This window comes from Filicampus tigris, chromosome 20, assembly GCF_054856515.1.
Source record: "Filicampus tigris isolate MCC_2025a chromosome 20, RoL_Ftig_1.0, whole genome shotgun sequence".
NCBI classification, from domain to species: Eukaryota; Metazoa; Chordata; class Actinopteri; order Syngnathiformes; family Syngnathidae; genus Filicampus; species Filicampus tigris.
Window position 1 is genome coordinate 8,280,380 of NC_141236.1, and position 24,691 is coordinate 8,305,070.

The 24,691-nt window shown below is 41.7% G+C and overlaps 1 protein-coding gene across 5 annotated transcripts in view; it reads right to left on the reverse strand.

The window, feature by feature from the left end:
- Positions 1-24,691, reverse strand: part of atad2b (ATPase family AAA domain containing 2B) — a 57,901-nt gene that overhangs the window by 6,096 nt on the left and 27,114 nt on the right. For 3 of the 5 annotated variants that reach the window (XM_086019336.1, XM_086019335.1, XM_086019338.1), the window contains exons 25-28: positions 17,099-17,716; positions 16,322-16,461; positions 7,207-7,335; positions 331-2,885 (exon numbers count right to left, since the gene is read on the reverse strand). In XM_086019336.1, the coding sequence (XP_085875462.1) occupies positions 2,844-2,885; positions 7,207-7,335; positions 16,322-16,461; positions 17,099-17,716 (929 nt within the window). In that variant the 3' untranslated portion in view covers positions 331-2,843. Of the gene's footprint in view, positions 1-330; positions 2,886-7,206; positions 7,336-16,321; positions 16,462-17,098; positions 17,717-24,691 lie in introns of those variants that run through there. The other 2 variants (XR_015083991.1, XR_015083992.1) reach the window with 1 other exon arrangement.

Below are 24,691 nucleotides of genomic sequence, written 5' to 3' on the forward strand. Positions count from 1 at the left end.
CGGAGGTCGGACAGGTTTAGGCATCCCGCACTTGAACAGAGTATGTATGCTATAAATGCATAAGGTCGTAGATATGTGTCGCAATCATGAGAAAAGACGACGCAGTTCACGAGCGAATGGCGAATGCAATGTAAAAAAGCCACTGACATTTAACCTGAGCCATTTTGGCAAAGCTGATAACCCAGCATCATTCAGGCATCTTTTTTTTCTTTGTAAGAAGTGGCTAGCATATCAAAAGCCGGCTTTTTCTTTGTCCTGTGTGACCGCGGATTCGCTGGTTTTAAATGACGAGAAATCTTCCGACAGCTTGGACTTAAAAAGAAACATGTACAGTTTTGCACCTTTTTATTCAAGTATATCACAGCAGTTTTATTTGAGAAATACAGTAAGTGTTTCCATTCCAAATATAACTTACACTAAAAAGGTAACGAGAGCGTGCTGTGTGGTGTTAAATAGGTAAAAAAAAAAAAAAACAGGAACCCCAACATCACCATGAAAGGTTTTCCACCCAAAAAAGAAAAAGAATGTCAGGGCATGTGGCGGAAGGAAGAACAGGAACAAAGCGGCTTGTTCTCTCTCGCTCGGCATACTGGACTAGAAAAAGTCGTTTCAACTACCAGACAAAAATTGGTTGTTAGTCCAAACTGGTTACAATAATAAACAAAGCAATATCACAATGTATGACATTTAACCTAACCCGTGTCTTTAATTCCCAAATGTGGCTCTCCTGTGACTCTCATTACTTACTTCTTTTGGCAACATATCAAAAAAACGTCTGGTCCTGTTTCTGCACAATTTCCAGTATGCAACAATCTCAAAAGAAAACACCAGGAAATAAATACACACAAAAAAAAGCTGAAAACAAAAAGGGCATGTGTTGAACCTGAGAGACGTGTAAAAACCCTCGTACGCGAACACAGAAATGCCCGAAAAACCTGCTACACAAATGCTACAGGTTTGTGAAATTCTTGTAAATCATCTACAATAAATACATGACATGAGATGAAACTGCCCAAATAAAACAGGAAAACAAGTCTGAATAATGTTACAAAATGGCGCTCGGGAGGGTGACGGGTTGAGATTCTGAGGGCTGGCTGGGTTTCACGCTGACACCGGTAGCGAGTGGTGGTGCGACAGTATAAAACAAATACCAAAAAAACAAAACACTATCGCTAGTGTGTACCGAGTAAACAGTTGACAATAAGTTACGCTGAGGTAGCTTGCGGCAGCTTTTTTTGCATAATTAGTCAACATTTCCAACCCTCGTCCCGTGCGCGCGCATGTGTGTGAAACAGGCCGTCGTCGGGGTCGACGTGCGGTGAAAGGGTCTGAGAGAAGAAATTAAGTAAGTGGCAAAATGCTGCCTTAGCGACGGTGCTAACGCCAATACAAGCTCAACTCATGCATTCAAAGGAAAGTAGTAACACTTGGAACGTTCCATATGGTGGCCGTCAGGGGTTGACATTTTGGACAGTGGTTAAACTCATCCAAGTCCCTGTCTGTCTTTTTTTATAGTTTTGTCCTGTGTCAAGGTACGAACGGGGTTTTCAAGTCAACCGGTTAATTTACAAGTTAAAATCTTTTACGTTAAACGTCACTGAACCATCAAAGCTACATTTTTTCCGACACTTTCTTTTAACTGCCTGTGTGAAAGGTAACGTCAATTTACAGGTTTGAATTAAAACTAGCGATCTTCGGGTGTTAGTTTTTTGGTGGGTGTTATCAAGCAGAGGCCATATTTCACACAGTAAAAGGTACCGATATATAGTCCATTACAAATCTTCGTTTCTTTTTTTTTTTTACCCTTTGACACTTGCCATTGAAGCCACCATTTAGCAGTTTTTTTTTCCCCAGTATATCTGTTAAAGGTATAATGAGGAACTAGGATTTAATTAAGATCTACAAGGTGTTTCTTGTTTGCGTTCATTAATAGTTAGCTGCTCCCTTTTTAAGAGCCTTTGTCCTGCGTGAAAAGGTATCAATGCCCAATACGCTGGTTGATCCGCGAATTCGCCAGCTTAAGAGATTTCCCGCTGAACTTGTATGAAAGGTATCCACACCAATTAAGGGGTTTAGGTGAATCTTGTGACTTTGCCGGATTAAGGGTTAGGAGATCTGTTAGATCTACCAGGTGTCTAATATCCGCGTTAAATATTACCAGCGCCTTTGGAGTGGTCTCTCGACATGGAATCAGTGGGTTTAAATTTTTGATCCTGATTCCATGTCCTGCGTGAAAAGGTATCGACACAGAATGGGGGGGTGGTTGAATTACCGAAAATATAAGTTGTGTGAAAAAGAAAAAAAAAATGATGGCAATGGCAGCGCGTAAATGATTATGGCGTCCCGCTCCGGGCTGAGATTGGCTCAGCGGTTAAGAGTTCACTGATTGGGAGTATAATTCTGTCCTCGTCTCCAAGTGGCGTTCACACGTTTCTGCTGGTGAGAATCTGTGTGTGTGAAAGGGGTTGTTTTGACTCACTGTCCCGAAGTTGAAAAACGCCAAGAAGAGCAGCATGGATTACAGTTAGAATAGCACCCAAGTAGCACCCGGGTGGCCCATTACCATTGGCGTGTGTCGACGTGCGTGCAAGTGTGTGTGTGCGTGTGTGTGTGTGTGTGTGTGCGCGCGTGAGACACACCTCTAAGGGGGGTTTGGTTGTGTAGAAGCAGATTTTCCTGAGACGATAGCACCATTGAATGTCTCTTGACTTCGCTCTCAGTTTGTGTCTTTGTGGTCCCGTGGGAGTGGGGGTTCATCTTTGAAGATCGGGGGGGGGGGGGGGTTTAGGGGTGTCCAAAAGGGTGGCTCAGGGTCTACCTGAAGAGGTTTTGTCGTCAGCGTCTCACAGGAATGTGTCAAAATGCTGGATCCGGTCTTCCATCTCCTGCAGTAAACAAAGTGACAAGAGCGAGGTGGCTTGTTGACTCATTCACTGCCAGACATATTCAGACCCTCTTTTACTCTAACGTTTGAAAAAAATATATATAAATGAGTTGTTGGGAAAGAATGGCTGGACTGTGAAAAGACAAATTTGTCAATGGCAGTGAATGAGTTAAAACGGAAGTCAACCCAAAGATATATTTTTTTCAAGAATATGTTCCCAGCAGGCCCACTAGTTGAAACACGGCATTCTGATTAATTTTGCATTCGTGGAATATAAATTAAGCGGCAAATTGCACTCATTTTCAGCCATCTTTGGGGGCGGCCATTTTGTCTTCTGTCGACTGAAAATGACATCACAACTGCTCACAACGACCAATCACGGCTGACCTGTTTTCTGAATCGGAGCCGTGATTGTTCATTGTGAGCATTTGTGATGCCATTTTCAGTCGACAGAAGTGACAAAATGGCCGCCCCCAGAGATGGCTAAAAACGAGTGGATTAACACTTCTTTAATTAAGGAATTGCGTGCTGGATGGTGGAAAGGTGACGCAAAAGCTTGGCGTTGAATCACAATAAAACATTTGCAAACATCTGCTTCTACTTTGGAAAACAACGTTCTACATTTTTGCCTATTTTCGCCTCCTAATTTAGAACCTTGCCATTAATTACTTTCTAAATTACTTTCTCCATTCAAAGACTTTCATCTGGATGACAAATTTCGTCTTTTAAAATGAAAAATGTTTTGGGTTTTCCATTCATAAGATTTTATTGTAAAATTGGACACTTCGTCTTGCAAAATTCCAACTTTTTAGTCTTGGAATACGTGATATTTACAGAAAATGACCATTGTTTTTCTCTTATACGGGGTTTACTCTCTTAAAACTATTCACACTTAGATCTTTTTTTCACTTGTCATATTTAGGAGTTTATTCCCAAAGGACAGAAACACCTAAGTCTCGAAAAATGCGATTTTATCCCCGTAATGATCCCTTTTGTGTTTATGTTATCATGCTATTGGACAAAAGCCAAAGTTAATTTACTCGCAGAGAGCGCGCCAGCTCCCTTCATCTTCTTAGAGCCCCCAGAAGACCACCGGCTTTTTTGTGTGGCGGAAGGACGGATGAAACAGAAAAGAAGGAGTTGAGAGGCAACAATCTGGTGCATTGTGTCTCGTTAGCAAAGCGATCCACACAGATAAAAGTCACAATTGAGGAGCGCCGATGCATTCTTGCCGGAGAGTCTACAGAATGTTTGCACCCCGCGGTATGATGTCATTACTATGCTCTCTAAAAAAAAAAAAAAAAAAAAAACTCTCGCTTTCCATGTCCGCCATTAATCATTCAAACGTGACACATTAATGCTGGAGTAGGGAATAACTACGGCGACCATACAATGCAATATGTACAGAAAAATGACATTTGCTTCAACAGTTATTATTCTTCCGCAGTCCCAAACAGTCTTCAAATTTGAAATACATTTTATTACCATAAAATTCCAACTTGTACAATTCCGATCTTGTCTCATGATAGGTCGACTCTCTTACTCACTTGTATAATGGTGTCTTTAATCTTGTAAAATTATAACTTTTTCCCTCCGTATTAAAACTATTGCAAAATTCGGTCTCACATTTTCATCCGTCGCCTCTAAGCATTGGCATGCAACCATTGGATATGATATTGACGTGGTTGAATAATGCGAGTAAAAATAGGCTTAACAAGGAATGGAAAAAGGGGAATTGGATGTAAAAAGGCTGTCACAAAGAATCTAATTGCTGTCTTGCAGGAAAAAAAAAAAAAAAAAAAAACCTGAAATGTAATTGTAGGCTTACAGCCATGCAACTGCCAATTTGTAGCGAGGACCTGCTTTTGTGTGTTGTTGTGTACAGAGGCGGTGGAAGTGCCCTCTGGCTTTTAACGAGAAGCAAGAGTGCAGTCCACTCCATCTGCTGAAAGGTCGGCGCTGCCGGTGGAGGACGGCAGACAAATGCGCCGCCGCGCTCCATTTACAGCGGAATAGTGCGCACCAAGCCGCAGCCCGCGTGCGACGCTAAGCAGAGACGGACTCGCTGGGTATCAATCGCGCATCTGAGCGCCGGCTTTCGCTCTCAAGTTTTGCCGTTGCGTATGAGCTAAAAAGAGAGAGTTGCGTTGGAGCGTTTGACATTTGCCTTGTAAAATGGCAAAGTGAATGCTTTTCCCCTAATGTTATGATTGTATTCTTTAAAATAGGATTTTGTTCCCTGTTATGATTTTTATTCTTTATAATAGGATTTTGTTCCCGCAATTTCTTAAATGACAACGATATTCTTGTAAAATAAGGATTTCATTCTTTTAAAATGAGCACTTTTTTCACGTCTTGATTTATTTTTGGAAAGTTAAGTTCACGTGCAACAAGTTTATTCTTTTGAGTTTGTTATTCTTGCAAAAAAAAAATACCTGACTTCATATTCATTCATATTCAAATTACGTTTTTTCTTCATAACACAACTTAGGTCTTGAGAAATGAAGACGTCGTAAAATGAGGGCTTCTTTTTTTGTAAAATTTCCCTTTTCCCCCAAATATGTTCTTAAAATTACACCTTTGATTTTGCATGAGTACAACATTTTACTCACGACACGGCTTTATTCTCGCAAATTAAAGACACAAATGCCCAAAATGTCATGTAAGTGTCTGTCAAACACCCGGCAGTGACAACACGAACAGTAATAAATCATGTACTGTAAAATCTATACCTTTTATGTGCTACACCTGCCCTGTTTCTCGGACAATTATTGTTTCTTAAGACATGTCACTGTGACCCTAAACTACAACTACTAATAATAATAATCATCATCATCATCATCATCATCATCATCATCTTTCAACAGTGGTTTGTTGCTGTGGAACATGGCAGTTTATCATCATAAAAAAAAATTTTTGGGAAACAAAGTTTGCAGTACTTTATGTAAATCGCGTTGGTTCCCCAAGGAGGTGGAAAAAAATAATCTGCATAAATACTCTATAAAATGTCCCTGGAAACAAAATGTAACAACATTGAGTGAAGTTTTGAAAGAAGAGAGCGGCATCGCTCACGTGTTCCTCGCGTCCTTCCTCTCTTGCCAACTAAGCCCATGGCTAACTCATGATAAACAAACACCATTCCTTTTTAAAAGAGTTAAGTATGTGATCAGGTTTTTGGCACATTTCGCTACTGACTTTCCCACTCCAAACATCCTTTGTCACTTTCATTGCGCAGATGCCTGGCAGCGACACTTTGAATGATTTGTCAAAGTTGCACGACGACAGTGGTCACTACACTCCGGCTGTGAGCGTGGCAGTTAGCGTGCGCTAACAAAATATGACAGCAATGACGATCTCCAAAAGAACATGCATGTCGACGCTGCAATGTTTCACAATTTTATTGTATCATATTTAACTGTATTATGTTTGTTATTATATATCAATTGCATTGGCTTTTCTTTTACATTTTAAACCGTCCTGTGTTTGACGCCAGAGATGCACAAGTGCATAGTGTGTGGTTGTTCTGCTGTTTCTTTTTGTTGTGAGGTATTGCGATACTTACCTTTCTGCCTCATTATCAAACTTGTCATGACATACTACACGAATCTTATATTTTATTTTTTTGGGCAACTAGCAAACATGTAACTTAAGCAGGACAACCAATATCTTCAGTTGGGTTGTGTGACGGACCGGTCCGTCTATCCGTCACTGACGGATGCCCGTTTTGCTGGCGATTGACGGGAAAAATATTTTAAAAATAAACAGACTAAGCATAGACGGAAGCCCCTTTATTTTATCCACCATTCGTCAGTAGTTTGCCAGTCTATTTTTTGCGGCGAGGCTTCAATGGCCGCAGTGAGCACGAGGAGGAAAATAGTGAGTAGTTGCTTGCGGGACGGATTTGCGTGAGGGACCAGGCTGTGAACAGAATTCCAAAGCAATGTTCGATAGCATCCAGCGGGGGAGACGATGATGGACGACGGACGGGTACCCACGATGCAGAGGGTTAACAAATAACGGGCCCTCAATTTTTAATAAAATCAGGATATCTTATAGGGCCAATAATGTTTAATATTGTCTCATTATTTGGTCTGTCCCCTTTTGAAGAAAAAGCTCTCCAAACACACTCGTGGGCTTCATTGATTAATTTTTAAATATTAGTATTTCTACTTTTTGACAAATGAGCCTATCCTTGAAAACCTTTTAGTGTCAAATCGTCTCACAAGATCATTTTATGGTATTTTAGCAGAATATCTAGCTACTACGATTAACTTACAGACATTACCCCCCCCCTTTTTTTTGTAACGACAACCATTAGTTACCTCCAGTAGTCGCGTCTTGTCGTACTCTCTGCGATGGCCAAAGATGCACTGGCTGAGCACCGAATATAGTCTCTCCATCTGCTCTACGCTGAAGCCCTCGCTCTTCCTCACCGCCATGTTGAGCAGCACCTGTAGGGTCACGACAAGTGGAAAATACATTTATGATATGCTGACATACGTGTGCTCCAAAACGGCGGTGGGGGGAAAAAAAAACAGGTATGACAACATTTGGAGGTCAGCGTTGTACGAAGGCGATGCGGATCCTAGTGACAGTTAATTAAAGCTAATCATAATAAGAAGCAAGTTTGCATTTCACAATGACTTTAATTAAAACGTGGACAGTGAAAGGCCCTTTTAATTGACCCCGATGTGTATGCGCGCGTTCAAAATGCACAGCTCATCACAATGCGCCCACTCAAGTCGACCAAAGGCACATTAATTAAAGTTACCATCAATGGCAACGGGGAAGAAATGGGGGGGGTTCTTGGGTGAAAGGCGGTGACCGGGCGTTAAAAGCACACAATGACGTGTCACGCTGAAGTCACCCAACGCATGGGTTTTAATTACACACAGAGGCTTAATCCAGTTTGATTACAATGGCTGTTGATTACACTGAAGGCTTCACATCAAGGGAAGGACGGAAGGAACAAACCAAACGATGCCTTACGTTTCCTCAATGACACAGTCAAGCAAAAAGTCAAGACGGCCCTAAAATGTTTATAAATAGTAATAATAGGAACAGTAATCATAATAATAATCAAATTTCAAATTCAATTCAAATTTTGAGACTGTTAAAAGCCCCACACTCGCGTAGAAGTAGCTAGCGTTGGTCATGTATGAGCTGACAGCCGTCCGGCTTGACAGCGTACTACGGCATGATGCAAGATTCCAGTAGGGGGTGGTAAACATCTCAACATGTTGCATAGAAAGGTCCAGATCGCTGTTGGCCATTATCATTAGTTACAATAAGTGCCCATCTAAGGATAAGAGTCCATTGCGATGTATGTATTCTAAAAAAAAATTGAGTGTATGTATGGATTATTGAGTCAACATCGTGTAAAATTGCTAATAGCAAAGAATTTTTGGATTGGTATTTTTAAGGGTTGCTAAATGGCGACAACCACACGACAGCCACGTGGGACAGTGAGTGAGTGGGTGACCCACCCACCAGATCTAACATAAAAGCTTACCTTCCCATTTTGCTATGCATATCATTTTTGCTATGCATATTATCACCACGAACAGAACCGTGGAACAGCATCCCCCAACGCCGCTTATTTTCTGCACACTGATAAAGTTAGCCCATTGTTATTCCCACTAGATGCTCTTCGGCACTGAAACACCAGATTAAGCACATAATAACTTTGACAGTATTGTCACTTTCCATTAGACATTCTGGCAGCGCAAGACAATCCCCGCGCTAAGATGTGACAAAAACTCCCCCTTGGCCTCTAATAAGTGCAAGTCCCTTGTTAAGTAAAAAGCCAGCGCTGAGGACTCTTATAAAGTCCCCCCGCAAAAATAATAGTCATCATTAGAGCTGCAGTCCACCGAGCCGCACTAGGCACATTTTATTGGCCTATTTTCATACAGTAATAGTTGTGTGTGTGTGCGTGCGTGCGTGCGTGCGCGAACATCCAAAAGGGAGCTCTTTGGGTCTTTGCCACACCATGTCATAAAGCCAGAACAAAATGGAGCTCCACGAGGTGTCAAAAATAAAAAGAAATCTGCATAAAAGCTTTAATTGGCGTAATTACAGTCCATCTCGACAGTTGAGCGACTGTGAGAAAATCCACGTTTGCCACGTTTCTCTTGCGCTTTGGGTGCACTTTGCTACTTTACAGCACACCTCCTCTTCTGTTTTATGTAGAATCTTCTCACCTTTTCCCCATTTCAATGTTTTATAGCAGCCCCCTCCCCCAAAGCTCTCTTCTTGCAGTGAATTTGATTGTATTTTTTTTTTTTTTTATTCCCACCACATCCTGCCTCAGTTTGCCTCGTTTCGACTCCATTCATCCCCTTTGGTGTATTCTGCCACTGGCTGCGAAGCGTCTGATTGCGCTCCCCTGCCTTTTGTCAGCTTGGTCAGGAGCTGCGTGGCGGCGTGGGGTAAATGGCGGCGGCGTGTCTTACAATGCGCTCGGTGATTGAGTAAGCGCGGTGCAACACAAAAGGGCACTAATCTCATGCGTTAAGGAGCAGCGCTGACACGGGCCATTTAACCTCGAAGCCCCACCCAGTAGCGTTAAGGCCGAGCTCCATTTGCCGGCGCCTTTTTTTTTACCCGTGTTACCTTCCATTGTCATGGGTCTAATGTATCCACATTCTTTTAGGAGAGGCTGAAACATTATTGAGAGTAGTCAGCCACAATGATACAACTTTTTCTTTTTTATATTAAATGCTGTGAAACACCAAAATGTGTCTTTTTAAAAGGGGGTTGCGTTGCATATTTCACCATTTCGACATGTCAGCTGCTGTTGCAGTTAAAAGAAGCACATATTGCCTGGTGACTACAAACATACAATTGTGTTGTTTTTTTTTATCATTCAAGGTCTTCTGACTAACAAAGCATCTGTCGTTACACTTATATAACTAAATATTAGCCGCTTTGTGAACACACACAATTTTATATTGGAATAAAAAGGGAAGAAGTAAGAGTAATTTTAGAAAATATTAAGTGGAAAAAACAATACATTTAGTTTTCAGCTTTGATTAGAGCGATAATATGTATGGTACAACATAACCATCAATCGGTAGGTACAACATAACCATCAATCGGTAACCATCAATCGGTTATATAATTTTCATGTGAGGGGTATTAGGTTATCTCTGTACATTCTTGTGCCTCATTCTGCAGATGAAATACCAAGAGTTATCTTTTAGGAGAGGTTGCGTACAGCCAATGCATGGAAAGCAGTACACCAGGTCTTCGGACCAACATGACAGCTGCTGCCAGGCTAAGACAAAGCACAAGCCACCTCACAACCACGAAAATACAATTGTTTTTGTAATTGAACGCAGGAAAAAAAAAAAAAAAGGGCCTGATTCTTTTACAGCACAGCTTTTTTTGCCCGTTCTAGGAGGAGTTTATATGAATAGATTAATTCAGCACGCATAATGTCATTTATCAGAACTGGGACCAAGTGCAATGGCTGATTTTGCATCTTTAAATGCCGCATTTGAAAAGCAGGTGCGAACCAGCATGCAACGCGGTGCCTGTGTAAACAGTTTTGAAATCAGCAGAAGCAAACATTTTCACAACATATCAATATATGCAAATCATAAATAGAGCAATACAATTTTGGAGCTTTTGCATTACCTGCATCAACAATCGTGGCATTCATGTGACAAAACTCTGCATCAACTCTTTTGTTTTGTTGCTAGGTCATTTCAGTGCATTGTGACAATTGGTGTTGGGCTCCCCCAGGGCAGTTTTCTGGGTGTGGAGCTGGAGACCCAACATTTTTAATGCAATGTCATGCAGGATGGGCATATACATCCAATTGCCACACACTCGAGTTTAGGTAAAAACAAACAAAATGTGGCTTTTATGCGGTTGCTGGCATCCTCAAAATTATCGCCGCAATCATCAGTAACATGTTGGTCTGTCTCTTCCACTTCCATTTCCATCACTTCAAATTTCTCCAAGGTCGTCCGACAAACAAGGCAGTACTCAGTCATAATACATGGCTACGCTTCAATTCAGTACCGACTTTAAAGTTGAATAATTTGGAACCTAAACCAACTTGGAAAAATACGACTCTCCTGCAACTCTTGACACGAAAAATGCTGGTGTTGAACAAAGTTGTGAGCTCACAGTCTTACTGTAAGTATGTGAACAGCTAACGATCAACAAAAGGTAGAAGAATTGTGTGGTGCAGATCTAATTAAAGCCTGCGGTGGAGATCATTGCGAGAGAGAGTAGATATGTATTGTCAGCAGGGACACTATTAAGCCTCCGATAGCTTGCTCCAAGATGCCAATTTTAATTCTTTTTGAGGGAAACAATAAATGATAAATGAACATCGGGTTTTTTTTTCGCCTCAGCTTATGCGGGGGCCAGGGGGTGGTGGACACGGTGCTGCACGACGGCACGCTTTCCGGTCCATGTGGCACATGCGGCGGCTTATGGAGGTGTTCACACAGGTAATGCAATATGGATGGTGTTAGAAGGGTCAGGGACAATCATGACAAATCATATTATGGACGTCGTCTCAGAACATTAAAATGAGACACTCGTCCCTTACGGCAAGGAACGGTGGGGAGAGATCCCTGCTGGGGTTGTCAACTCAACTTAAAATATGCAGCGGGGCTGGCTTGGCTTCCAACATGGAATCACTAGAAAAATCCCCACGACATTTGATAGCTGTGAATTATTTGTGCTTCGCTGTAAAGGAACAAAAAAGAGCGATGTGCTTTAAAAGCTCTTGTGCGAGATCAATGTCAAAATACAGCATTAAGTTAAAAAAAAAAAAAAAAAAAAAGAAAAGTGCCGCCCATTTTCCCATCTGCTAATATTTCTTAGGACGTCTGGCACTCATAACATGCTTTTTCATCAATGGAAATGAATTTGATAACATTTTCCATTACCAAGGTTCCAAAATTAATCTGAACAGTGCTATGGAAATGTGAACCTGATCTGGGTTAACCAATCCACAAACTGAACCTGCCGCTTGGTGGAATTGCAGCACTGCAGTATTGTACCAAAAGGTACAACTGTGAATGCTAACAGCTATTAGACGGATTGAGGCAAAAATGAGCGCAAACGCTATTCATATTGGCAGATTATAAACTAATATGAGACTGTTCTATTTAGAGAAACAAACTTGCGATTTGGCCACTTGGCCTTGAGGGGAATGGGGCTCCCCCGCCGTGATGACTAAAAGTGAGCCAAGATGACAAAATGAAAATTGGGTCATGGCTATTGTTGGGCGAGCTTGTGTTCATACCGGAAATGGTGAAATGCTGTAATAGCTCCACGGCGTGCCCAAAATGGCCACATACTGTGTCAGCGGCGCGGGAAAAAAGCTAATTTTGGGCAGCTGTTAAATGAAAACAGCATCGTCGGCAATAAGTGTGAGATGGAAGGGTGGGGGGGGGCTCCAGATTGGATATTTACTCCTGAAAAGTCTCATCAGCATTCGTCTGCGTCACTTTCCACAATAGTCCGATTGTAGGAAAAAGAAAAACAGCAGAGCCTTGGGGCCTTCAAACAATATTGGGAATTTAATGTCACCCTGAGATTTCTGGAAAAACTGGCAATAATAAAGACGAACATGCAGTGGATATAAAATGCCCTGTTCAAAAGATAGCTTTTTGTGATATAGAAAAATGAGACCAAGATAACTCTTTTCCCACCAATAATGTGGCCTGTAACTGCTCACAACTCACCTCAATTTTATTGCACACGTGTGTTCACCCTAAGTTATAACTAGGATGAGGCTGTGTTCAAGATTACCCAATCACACTTAAACTCATGTTAAATGGGAGTCAGCACAAACCTGCCACCATTTTAAGTGCCTACGATTAACCCCACATGAATTGCAGGTTTATTATTTTTTTTGCTTTCAAGCAGAAGCCTGAGGACTTTGTGTTAACACTCACTGATGTTTCAAAGTGTTCATAATTGCCTCCACCTCGTCTAAGGTCCCTGGTCCAACAGACTCGGACAACAGTCGATTTAAATAGCTAATTTGCGACTTGCGATTTGCTTGTCAAAATGTTATGAAATACTCGACTTGACTTTTGACTCGGCATTCACGAGACTTGACTTGACCAACTTGAACTCCATGACTTGACAAGCCATTCTGTTTACATTTGAAAATCGTTACCTCGGCAGTTTGGCTTACCAGAAACTGGCCAAATATTAAATAAACATATGGTGTATGTTATGCATTTAATGGAGAAGCCAATGAAGCAATAAATTAGATACAATGGAGAGTGGAACTACACCATTAAAAAAGTGATCGTTAATTGCAACTTGCACATGTGTGATTTACTCAACTCTGCCAAAAACTTCAACCTTGGTTTAATAAGGCACACAAAAGCTTCCAAAGCCATTCGAGAAAATGTGTTTAGATACTACCATAAGTTTTTTTTTTTTTTTTACTAATAGTGGATGTCAAGTAAACAGACCTATTATCAAAACAACTTAACTATTTTAAATAATTGCATAATACATATCTACTGTGGGGCCAACGCCGAGTTCAGCCTTTGTTACCATGGTGACCAGCGGTTGGAGCTCAGGGTTGCAACAAGGCTTGCTACTAGCCCATAGTGATAAGACAAAAAGCAGTTAGAAACATTTTTGCTCGTTAGGACATCACTCTTTTGCCAAAAACGTTTAAGACACCTGGGAACTGTTTTAAATTGTTAAAAATGACTAACGTCCCTCCTTTAAGAATGCTCTCAACATTGGAACTCTGAAAGGCCTAGGCCAGTACTGATGTCCTAAAGAGCCTCAAGCGCTGAGTCTGTGACCAAACTCCTGATGGTATTTAATACAGAGAAGAGTTTCAGAGCCTCTTCCATCATGTTGACAGTCGGGAATAATGAGCACCCTACAATCAATGAATATAACCAAGGGAAGGCTGACATCCACCACAAGTCCTAATAAACACCAGCGAGCATAGTGCCGCTTAAACGGCGGCGCTCATTCCCGGCGCCAATAGGAAATTCAATTTGTTCCGTAAGCTGGGGGATAAAAAAGCAATTATTCACAGTCTCCCTATTTTCACGATCTGTTTCTTAAAGATAAACCCTACCGCCCCCACCCCACGACACGCTTTAGCCACAAGCCTGCAGATTAGTGCCACGTGTTGCTGTTCACAGCGGCGGCCCGTCGGAGTCCAAAAGATCAGGCCAACTAAAAGGCCTGCCAATCAGTTTGAGTGATGGCGTTGACACCGTCATCCGTGTGGGACTTGGGTAAAAAGCCACTCGATAATGGCTTGATGGCTTTATGTCACTTTGGAAGGGGGTGGAAAAGTGAGTGCATGTCAAAAGAGCACTTCTTTTACGCCAATTACACCCCACGGCCACCCGCCCACTGTTACTGGGATGCGCCATCAAGGGAGCCCACTGAGCCAAAAAGGTACCAATTCCAGTCCACTTGGGGGGACAAAAAGTACCAAGCACTGGGGTTCATTGGCATGTTCTGTTTGGTGAGCAAAGTGAATGGTGGCTCATGTTTTAGTCACGACCTTGTTTCCTTGCACAGCCAAGGCATCTGTTGATTGAGAGAGCCGTTATGGCGTAATTAGCACTCCAAGAGAAACTGCGACATAAACCCAAAAAGGGTGAGCAGAGTTGGATAAGCCTGACAAAGTTATTCATCTGAGAAGGACAGCTGACAACCATCAGCTTCAAAACAGACCTATGGCGGTAGACAGAACTTTGAGTGCAGTCTTCCGTGAAGGAGCTTTACCATCGCATATAATGTAAATCCCATTTTACAGGAGGGTGGAGGGGAGTGGAATTGTCTTTCCTTCGTTCGGAAAGTTTTAAGTTTAAGCGGGCTTTGTAAAGCACAGACAGCAAAGGTGGCTCAATGACAAATACAAAGCGTGCTGGGCACAAGGCCGAGGTCAAGCTACTTTTATTAGCTAACCTTCAAATGAAGCACGGCCGACGTCACTTTGACTTTGAAAAAGCTCAGGCACTTCTTTCATCAATTGCAACTTTTACAAATAAATACAGATGAATACAGCTACAGGCTATGACGAAAGGGGCCCACGCTTTTTAATGGCAAATTCTTGAAATTATCGTCTAAAAAAAAAAAAATAAAATATTAAAAGATTTCCAATTTGTCTCCACCTGTTGCCATTCTTACAGCAGAATAACAGGAAACTAGCTAAGATTTTACACTAAGTACATTTGAGAGTACATTGAGACAAAATCATTATTTTAGCATATATATTTTGTGTGACATTTTTGTTTGGTGGTATGCTGTGAGACCTTTGTAATGTAAAATACGTGCCTTGGTTCAAGAAAGGTTGAGGTCTGGAGTACCCGCTGCAAAAAATTTAAACAAATTCAGGAGTAGGAGTGGAACTAACTCGAAAAGGCTGACTTCCTGTTCAATTTTGGGCATGACTCCTTGAGACTTTTTCAAAGCCTGTCAGGACGGAGACATCCACCCAATTTGGCGTCTAACAGGTGTCGGGGGCAAATGTTATAGAGAACGATATTTTTAATGACGTCCTCAAAAAGATCATTCGACCTTTGATGCCATGTTCCGCCCAAATTAGATGGTTTAGGCAAAGAAGTGTTTTGCATGCGCTGTTAAAATACATATGTCGACTCATTTCATATTGATCGGTAAAACTTGTGTACTGCCCAAACTTTTTCCAGCTTCTCGGTGGGCGAGCTACGGAAAATTCCTCATGTTACCAGTATAATTAAACATTCGCAACAAGATACATGCACTAGAAAAAAAATGAGTTTGCAAGTTAATGAAAAACGACACGTCGTCAACTATACGGTAATACAGCACTGCAAAATAATACAGAAGAAAAAATGATCCGCTTCAATTTGTACTCCATTTTAAGAGGCAAATGTGCAAGCTAACAGGATAAGCGCTGTCAAAAATGGATGGACAATTGGCCACCTGAACCAACATCATTATTGTCATGGAGATCATTCTTGAAGCGTGTAACCTATGCCAAATAATCCCAGCTGCCACATCGCTCATGTAAATGAGCATGCAAAATTAACCAAAACAGTCATTAAACACGTGTGCTGAGTGGGTACAGCAATGGTGATGAGGTTTTTGCTAAGATAGCTCGTTTGGGTATTTACAGGGTGGGCCAAAAGTAGATACATTATACACTTTACCTTTTTCCGCCCATTCTGATACATTTACACTATTTATGACAATTACATTTAAGACACGTTTTCCTTTCTTCATCCCTTCCTTTCTTCCCTACATCTATGATACACTCCTCGTTCCCTACCAACCTTCACAATTTTCGTTCCTACCTTCATTCCTCCGTCCCTTCCTCCTGTTAAATTAATCTAGGATGCGTATGCCTACTTTAGCCCACCCTCGATTAAAACGCTGTGCTTCGATACAATGCATAATTGTCAAAATCTGCTGTAAAAATAAATGAATTACCAAAAGTTGCCGGTGATCAACCACGAGTGGAGGAGGCGGAGGCTGGGGTGCTGCTTTGGGCTCCTCGTCCGTCCTCACGGTCGATGCGCTCAGAAGTAGCTCCGACGAGCTCCGCTTGCATTTCTTCGCCTTGGCGTCCCCTGTTAATGACATCAAAGCCTTCTTGATGGGAACAAAGAGTGGGAAATATTCACACCAGCCCACAAAAAAAAAAAAAACCAGCGCTAAACTCCCCAATTGAAAGACAGCTTTTACTATAGCGAATGGATGATGGTACACTATTTAGTAATAGGGACCATCTTCTCAAATAAGCCCAACTAGGCTTTGGATGAAGGGATGCGTAGACTTCAAAGAGGCCAACGGAGGCCATACGGTTAATATCATTTCAAACTCATCTTACGTTACCTTCAAAATAAATTGCTTGAAGATAATTTGACTCTGGAAGAAATGCACTGTTAGCGTGTGGGTTTGGGAAATTATGCAATCTGTGTTTTGGCTACACTTGCATTGGCAGATGCCCGATACCTTTAGGATTTTTATTTGGAAGAGGCCCAATTCCCATCTGAAGATATAATTCCATGCCTTTTTTTCTATTGACGTTGCAATGAAGCATATTCCAATTGTACCACTTGAGAGCTAACAAAAAAAAATAATATTCGATGTGTATCACTTGAACCACACACAAGCCTTAATGAGGCAATGTGTCTCCTCCTACACACGTTGTTAGGAATTGTGGCCAGAGTTACTTGTGGGAGTGTTCTCTATCTGAATATGTACCTTCTTTGTCCTGATCCTCCGCCAGAATTTTCACAGAATGCTCCTGATTCGATTCCCACTCGTCAATGCTGTTGTGCTCCCCCTTCGACGCCATTTCGTCCGCCGTGTTCTCACGAGTTCTTTCCTCACCAGCTTTGCTTGTTTTCTCCAGGCACTGAGAGTCCAGACTATCCAAGGACTCGTTCCCATTAACTTGCGCGACGAGGAGAGCCTCCGAATGCTCAGCGTAAATAGAATCAGATTTTTCAATTGGAGGCTTTGCATCTGTTTGGCTATCCCCGTCTTCTTGGGGATGGGAATCGTTTCCAAGGCAATGTAGCTGAGTTTGTTTTTCCAACTCCTTTCCAGCCTCGGTGGAGCCAACTGGGGGCTCGTTGGAGCTCTCTTCCTCCATGGAGGAGGCGTGGGGGAGGTGGCCGTTGGTCCGGGGTCCCGGGGTGTCGCAGGACGACTCCTCGTCGAGCGTCAGGAATGAGTCGCCGGGCCCCGTCACTTCCATCTCAGCCTCGGTGTGCTCCTCCACTTTCTGTTCATCCACGCCCTTCTTGTAGTGCTTATGCTTGCGGATGATGCCCCTCACCCAAGATGGCCGTCGGCGGAGCTTCTTCTTGATATGATCTGTGAGTCAAAACGAGTAAAAACAAAGGACTATTAGAATTGTTTTTAAAGCAGGGGTATTATGCAGTTTGGGGTCAAAATAAATACAAAACAGCTCCCATTAGGCTTAATACAATGTCTCAGGCATACTAGCGGTTTGGTACCCGCAGATTTGCCTATTCTGAACATTAGCGACTCTGCTCAGCTTTTGGTTTTGCCATGATAGCGACTGTGCATAGACACTTCTTAGCTTCCAAGTGTACTTAGTGTGGGGCAGTATTTTGTAAATTAGCTAAACTCTTGCTGCATCTCCATCCAGAAAAATTCTAAATGGCACCCTAATAAAACAAAACATGACAGGCGGCAGTAGTGTGTCATACAAATTATGCTAAAAGTGAAAATAAATACCTCCAACAATAAAGTCTATGAACTACTTGCTGCCCTTTTGATGCCACAAACACATTGGGAGGTAAAAGGCCATTCGTTCCAAAGTTTACCCCTCCGAAATGATAAAATAGTCATTTAAAACGACTGAAAGCAACCAATATCATCCGCTGGCTAATTTCATCGGAAGTGCATTGTCCTGTCATTACTGGGCAAAGCTTAAAGGGCACAATTTACATATACAGCATAGTGAGGACGCTACACTGACGAACACTGATTGCATTTAAATGGGAACAGGCAGGACAATGGCAAGTTTGGAAGGCGGACAAGATCTACACGTCGGCCCGCTAGACACTGGTGAGGGCAGACGGTGCTCTGAGATTTTGGCAGGAAATGAGGTGGGGGGGAAAAAAGGCAGTTCTCAGATCACAATGCTGACGCAAGCGAGAGGGAAAACGTTAACCTGGCTGCCTTCACTTGACACACTGATAACCGGTCAGGACACAGAGGTTGGCTAGACAAGGCCGGGAAAGAACGTGATTGCATTCTCAGGAGATAAGATTAAGTGGAAATAAACCCTGCAGAAAAGACCTCAGGTAAAAATTACATATTGCAGCGATTACCATTGAACGGCGTTAGTAAAAAACATGCTTTTCACCAAGTATCTCAAAAGACAATTAGATGGCCCCTGGGATCTAATCAGGGAGCTCTGCCAAGGCTCAACAATCTTAAGCGGACATGGAGTTTTATACCAAGTCGTCAAACAGTTCAGACGGTTTTGGACTCATTGCGTCGTACGGCGATCTTAAAAGCAATTGTCACTTTTCAATCCATTCCAAGCCATTATAATTCTGTCAAGGGCCAGTGGAATAGCATATATCAGACAAAAGATCCTTTGTATAATTAATAATATATGCCCCATTGTGATTCTCAATGGACACTAAATGGTCAGGGATGGCCTCAGCCTGTTAAACAGTGTAGCGCGTTCCCATCTTTTGTTTGGATAACCAGCAATCCAAAATGGAAAATGACTTTTTTTTTTTCATATTTATCGTTAGGGCTAGGTCAAGCCCAACCCAAGCGGGATTCATATACACAAAAATGAAATTCACCACTGTTAGCGGACCCTGCATTTTCCCTTCCATGCTGCCCAGATGTCTTATTTACACAAAGAAAAAGAATACCTCACGGGAGGTTGGCTTGCAAGGGCTTAGCTATCACCATCAAAGATGTGTAGTAAGCACCCGAGGGATGGAAAAGGTGAGACGGAGTAGCAGCAAGTGACTCGTCATAGGAAGAGCTGTAAATGATGCATGAAAATTGTCAGAGCATGAACAGCCGACCACAGAGGGGGGAGGGCGAAGGCAGAGAAGTCTGTCTTAGTTGCAAAGCTCTTTTGTAGTAGTAATTAGAGCAGTCGTTACATTTGCTGGACTGTGCCAAATGTTAGGTTTGCGTGCGCCAGTTAAAAGTGAACACTGAACAGGGGGACAGGAAATTTCATTCCAGGATCCAAAGTGCGGTACCAGCAATTATTAAGTCAATAAATCATTGCGGTGGTGCCAACATGAACACAGCCCGGGAAAGCCTTTGGGTGCAATTATGAATTGGGTGTCTCCGATTGACAGATTTCTTTACTTAATTATTTCATTGAATTATTGCTTCAGTGATTTGGAGCGTAGGAGATGATACGGAGGCTGAAGGGAATCTCGAGCGTCAGGAGCGGAAGTTGTTACATTAAACATTTCTGCCTGTAGGGGGTGTTCCAAGACATTTTGCCATCAACTTCTGCCATTGTCCAATGGTAAAATCAATTTTTTTCCACAATTTAGCATGCTTTATAGGTTGTTTTAAGACTAAATTGCCTATGGGTGTGAATGGCGGTTTGTCTAATGTCAGATTGGATAGGCATTTCTATCTGTGACCCTAATGAAGACAAGCACTATATAAAATTACGTGGGTGGATGGATGTTTAATTGTAAGTCATCATATGACAAAAACAAAAATTCAGTGTCCCTCAGCAGAGAAAGACTGGTTTCGATTTGTAAGCAATTGAAAAGAAAACTTGAAGTTTGTTTTTGAAGGACCCCTAGAAAGAAGTATGATCATTTCCTAAAAGGTAACTCGTTTGGCCAAATAATCATACATATACATAGAATAACAACATTGAAAAATCGAAACAGAGCTACACACAGTAGGGAAAATCAGACGTAGAGTTAATGCTGATTATGCGTAACTTCCGAACATACTTTATGTGGGGATAAAGCCTTCGCCTGCAATACGATGAGGCACCTCCTCAAATTTGAGACGGGGTTACAATAAATAACCACTGACACAAATGGGTCAACAGATCATGTCTAATTCTCAGCGGGTTAAAGACCACAGACTCTCAACTTGACACTCAGGACACTGGCAGTCCAAAATGTCTTCGATGACCTGAAGTTTCTCGGTTCGGTCGCTTCAGAAAGACCACAAAACCACCTCTGCCTCAATTTGATCCAGGAAAAACACGATTTAGTAGTATTGGTAGCATGGTACGATTTAAAAATTCCGCACAACTGCCGGCAATAGCACAACCTGGGAAATCAGCCAATCTGCTCGCACCATTCCTGATTCAGTCCGACACACCTCTCCAAACCTGAACAGATGCTCTCTTGTTTACCTAGCACACGCGTAGTTTTCAACGTGAGCATGTGTTTCCATGGCAATCAACAACATTTTCCCTTCGCTCCCAAGAGGGCTCCACTCTGTAATTCTCCATGAATTCACATTTAGGACACGGGGGCGAACACTGCCGTGCATTCATGCCGGGGGAATAAATTATACTGTAGCATTTTGGGGTCAAGGGAAAACAAATGCTTGGGGCTGTTTTTTGGGGGGCGTTTGACTAGTGTAATTTAATTATCATATGGGGCTCTGGCGCATATTTGATTTAAGATTCCCAACAGTAGAAAAATGTGGGCTATGGGTGTTGGCTGGAATTTACCCCAATTAAATATTACGAGACATATGAGATTTTCGACACATTTTTTATGCATAATACCAAAATGTATGCATAACACCAATACAAAATATGGATACAAAAACGTCAACTGTTTTGGCAACCAACGTCAAACCCCGAAGCCACGTTTTAATACTGTTTTAGGTGTCTGAGGAACACTATACAGTATGTGAAAATTCTCCATGGGTAGGAGTTATATAATGTCATGTCATGTCTTTAAGGGAACACCATACATAAAAATTCTCAGTGTAGCATTTTGTATCTGCTAGATAATGTCAGATTTCTACAGTCTAGGTGAAACACCAACATATTCTCATCGTGTAGGCATTTGTATCCATTACATGCTGTCATGCTTTCACACCAAGACTTTGAATATAGGTAATGAACTTAGGTACCTCTGCAGAACACCAAACCAATGCTCATTGTGTAGGCATTTGTTATATACAATGGTTATGATGTTTTTGTAAAGAAAGAATATAGAAGAGAGTTTTGAAGTCTGAAGAATTTAGGTATTTTGAGGAACATGAAAATTCATGTCTGTGTTTTATACAGACCGTTGAAAAATGATGTTTCAAAAAGCCGAGTTTGGAGTATCGCATCACTATCTGTGAATGTCCCTGCCTTATACTGCTAAGAATTCGCTTGCCCTATTGATGGATGACTTCGCCTAATTAATAAAAAGAAAGGGCTACGTAGTCACAACTGTGCAAGGAATGAACGCAAAAAAACAGAAACGACAAAAATTATACTGTCGAGAGTAGAGTCGGAAAACAAAGCTACCAAGGCTGTGACAGTGACTCATGGACTGCAGGGTCATAAAACGCAAAGACGGCCATTTGTCAAGAGAGGTGACACGTTGCGCCGACACTTAATGAAACGTCCTGATCAATAAATGATACCATCCCTGGCTTGTGGAAATGAAGGCGATCAGTCAATTTGCTCAATTGTTCTCCCACTGCCGCCGACCGACGGTTTGTTTGGTTTTACTTTCGCTACGTCTCTCGGCTAATGACGTCTCACATGATAGCATCGATGCCGGCGACAAAGCTGAGAATGGCTGTGCAATTTCATTGGCTCGCAAGATAACATTTTTCAATCTCTTGCATAAGAACACCAAGGCGGGAGTGAAAAGAATTTGGCAGAGTCGAGATCTGCCTCAGGGACATCCGCCGAGCTTTCTGCCCTTTCCTCTGTTCGGTTAACAGTTGGTGTTTAGCCGCTACCTGTGGATCATCCGACCGTCATGAAACAGTAGCAGCAGACACTATTTAATAAATGTCAACCTGACCCAAATAGGTATGGGGTGATAAAAGGTGAATTTTTTTTTCCAGGTCATGAATTTTGTATTTGTTGCTCAGCCGTACTCTCTGTGCTTTATGCTTCCCTTTTTGTACTGTATGTTTTGTAATATTTAGACCAAATGGGACCTAACTACACAACCCTATTGCTATTCACAAATTCACATATGTTTTTTTTCCCCTCTGGAACCTATAACCATATATTCACTGAAAAAAAATATTTGCATTTTCTGTAACACCATAAGATGGCTCAAAATACCCTGTCTAATAGTAAAGCAGTAACTGGTGTCGAGAAACAAATCTGTAGTGATGCATCTAAACTGCATCAGATATTTTTGTCGGAGAGGAGCAAAGTTTAGCTTGGGTTGTTAGTTGGAGTTACAGAGTATGTATGTATGAATGTAAGACAATGAATTAAGGAATAATGTTGCAGGATGACTTTGAATTTACATTGAAGGACTCTGTCCCAAAACAGCAAATAGCGGGAGTTCTCAGTATCTTTGTATCTAGGTTAGCTACATTTGAGATTTACAAGGGGTCATCAGTTCATGACGGAGTTTGTACCAGTCGTAAAGCAAACCTTATGGTGGATTTCAAGCTCAATAACAAAAAATATGCAATGAAAGTTGCAAAGAATTTGTAAAATAAATAAATAAATACATACATTGGATCTTAGTATTCAACAGAGTTCCATTCCTTCCAGCATAATCTGATTTAGTATGCAAGTCGGAACACACCATATTCACGAAAGAAAGCTACATTTTGAACAACTAATTGTTTGCATCAGTAAACATCCGTCTGGTGAAGTTAATAAGTCGGCTCATTTCTTACAGGGCATACATTACCTGCACTTAATCGCAGAATTGCTTTCTTAATTCACATAAAATAGAAAAGAGTTCTTCAGCAAATAATGTGTCCTTCAAAAAGAAAAGATGTGCCTGTGCCTCAAGGAGAGACTAGAGAGTTAACAAAGACAGAGTTAGCGTGATAAGGCGACAAAACATAAGGGGGTTAACGCGTGCGTAAAACATTTTTGAAGCTTTAACATGAATTCGCCACGTTGGTACTACAAGAGCACGGGGGTCATTAGTAACCGTACCACAGATACGATGGCTTGATGAATAACAATGAACTGGACGAGGAGTCGGATACTGGAAAAAGCTAATGAATTGCCAAGCTGCCCTTGACTGTAATGACACGTCTTAATGAGTCGTTAGCTGCAAAGCAGAGCAGCTATGTGTGAGAGGAAAATGCACCTCGGCGCGGCATGTAATGGTTGTGTCTGCGATTAGTGTGGATAAGTGAGGTTCTCCAAGTAATTTCGAGTAATTAAAAACAATCGGTGCGCATTTTAAATTCTCACGGAGGGGTGGGGTTTAATAAAAGGCATGTAGCATCTCTTCGTGGGTGGTGTGCCAAGGCAGTGAGCATGGTCAAATAACTAACATGTGGCTGATTTTATTGTCAATCCTATTGTTATGGGTGAGAAAATGTGCTGTGTGAATTAATTTCCGCTTTAAACATACTCAGCAACCACGGGACCACAACCATAATAGAAATAAAATGTTCATAGCATACATATTTGCATAAATGCAGCAAAAGCGCTGTTAAAGATGTGAATCTCTGGGGGAAAAAGGCTAGTTAATGAGGCTAAAGCTTTGATGACACAAAGTGGTACCTTATACAAACTTTTCCGACATAATTCTTCCCAAACATCCCAATTTTCAGTAGTCCATCTTCAGGTAACAGTTAAAGTATGGAATGCTGTACAGGGACCAAGCTCTGCCACAATTAGCAAAAAAATATGAGTATCAGGCATGAGTGCAGTGATTTGAAAACCTTCAGTTCTCCTTCTATTAGTTCTGTTGATGTCCCATGTTAAAGCTGAAAAGCACAGAACACGAGTGAACTAATCACGTTTTATCGTATTATGTTTGTGCAAGTGTTCATGTCAATTATAACTCAAAGGAACCAGACTCCATTACACTGCTGGCTGCATCGCAACGGCGGATTTTTACTCAAAGGCACTAATCAAAATATGTCAAATAGGGTCATGTTTAAAATCAAAATGACTTGCAATATTGAACTGCCTTAGGAAACTTGTTCGGAATGGATATGGGTTGCCTGTGAATCGGTGGTCAGCCAATCCTAGTGCAGAAACTTATCTAATGAATATTTGAAAGGCATGGGCAATTTAGGATCTTTGGAGTAACCACCAAACACGAAGTGGATACACACAGCACAAAGCGTCAACACACGATGATGTGCGGAAAGGAAAAAGACACACAAACAGAGCAGTAGATAGTAATGTGA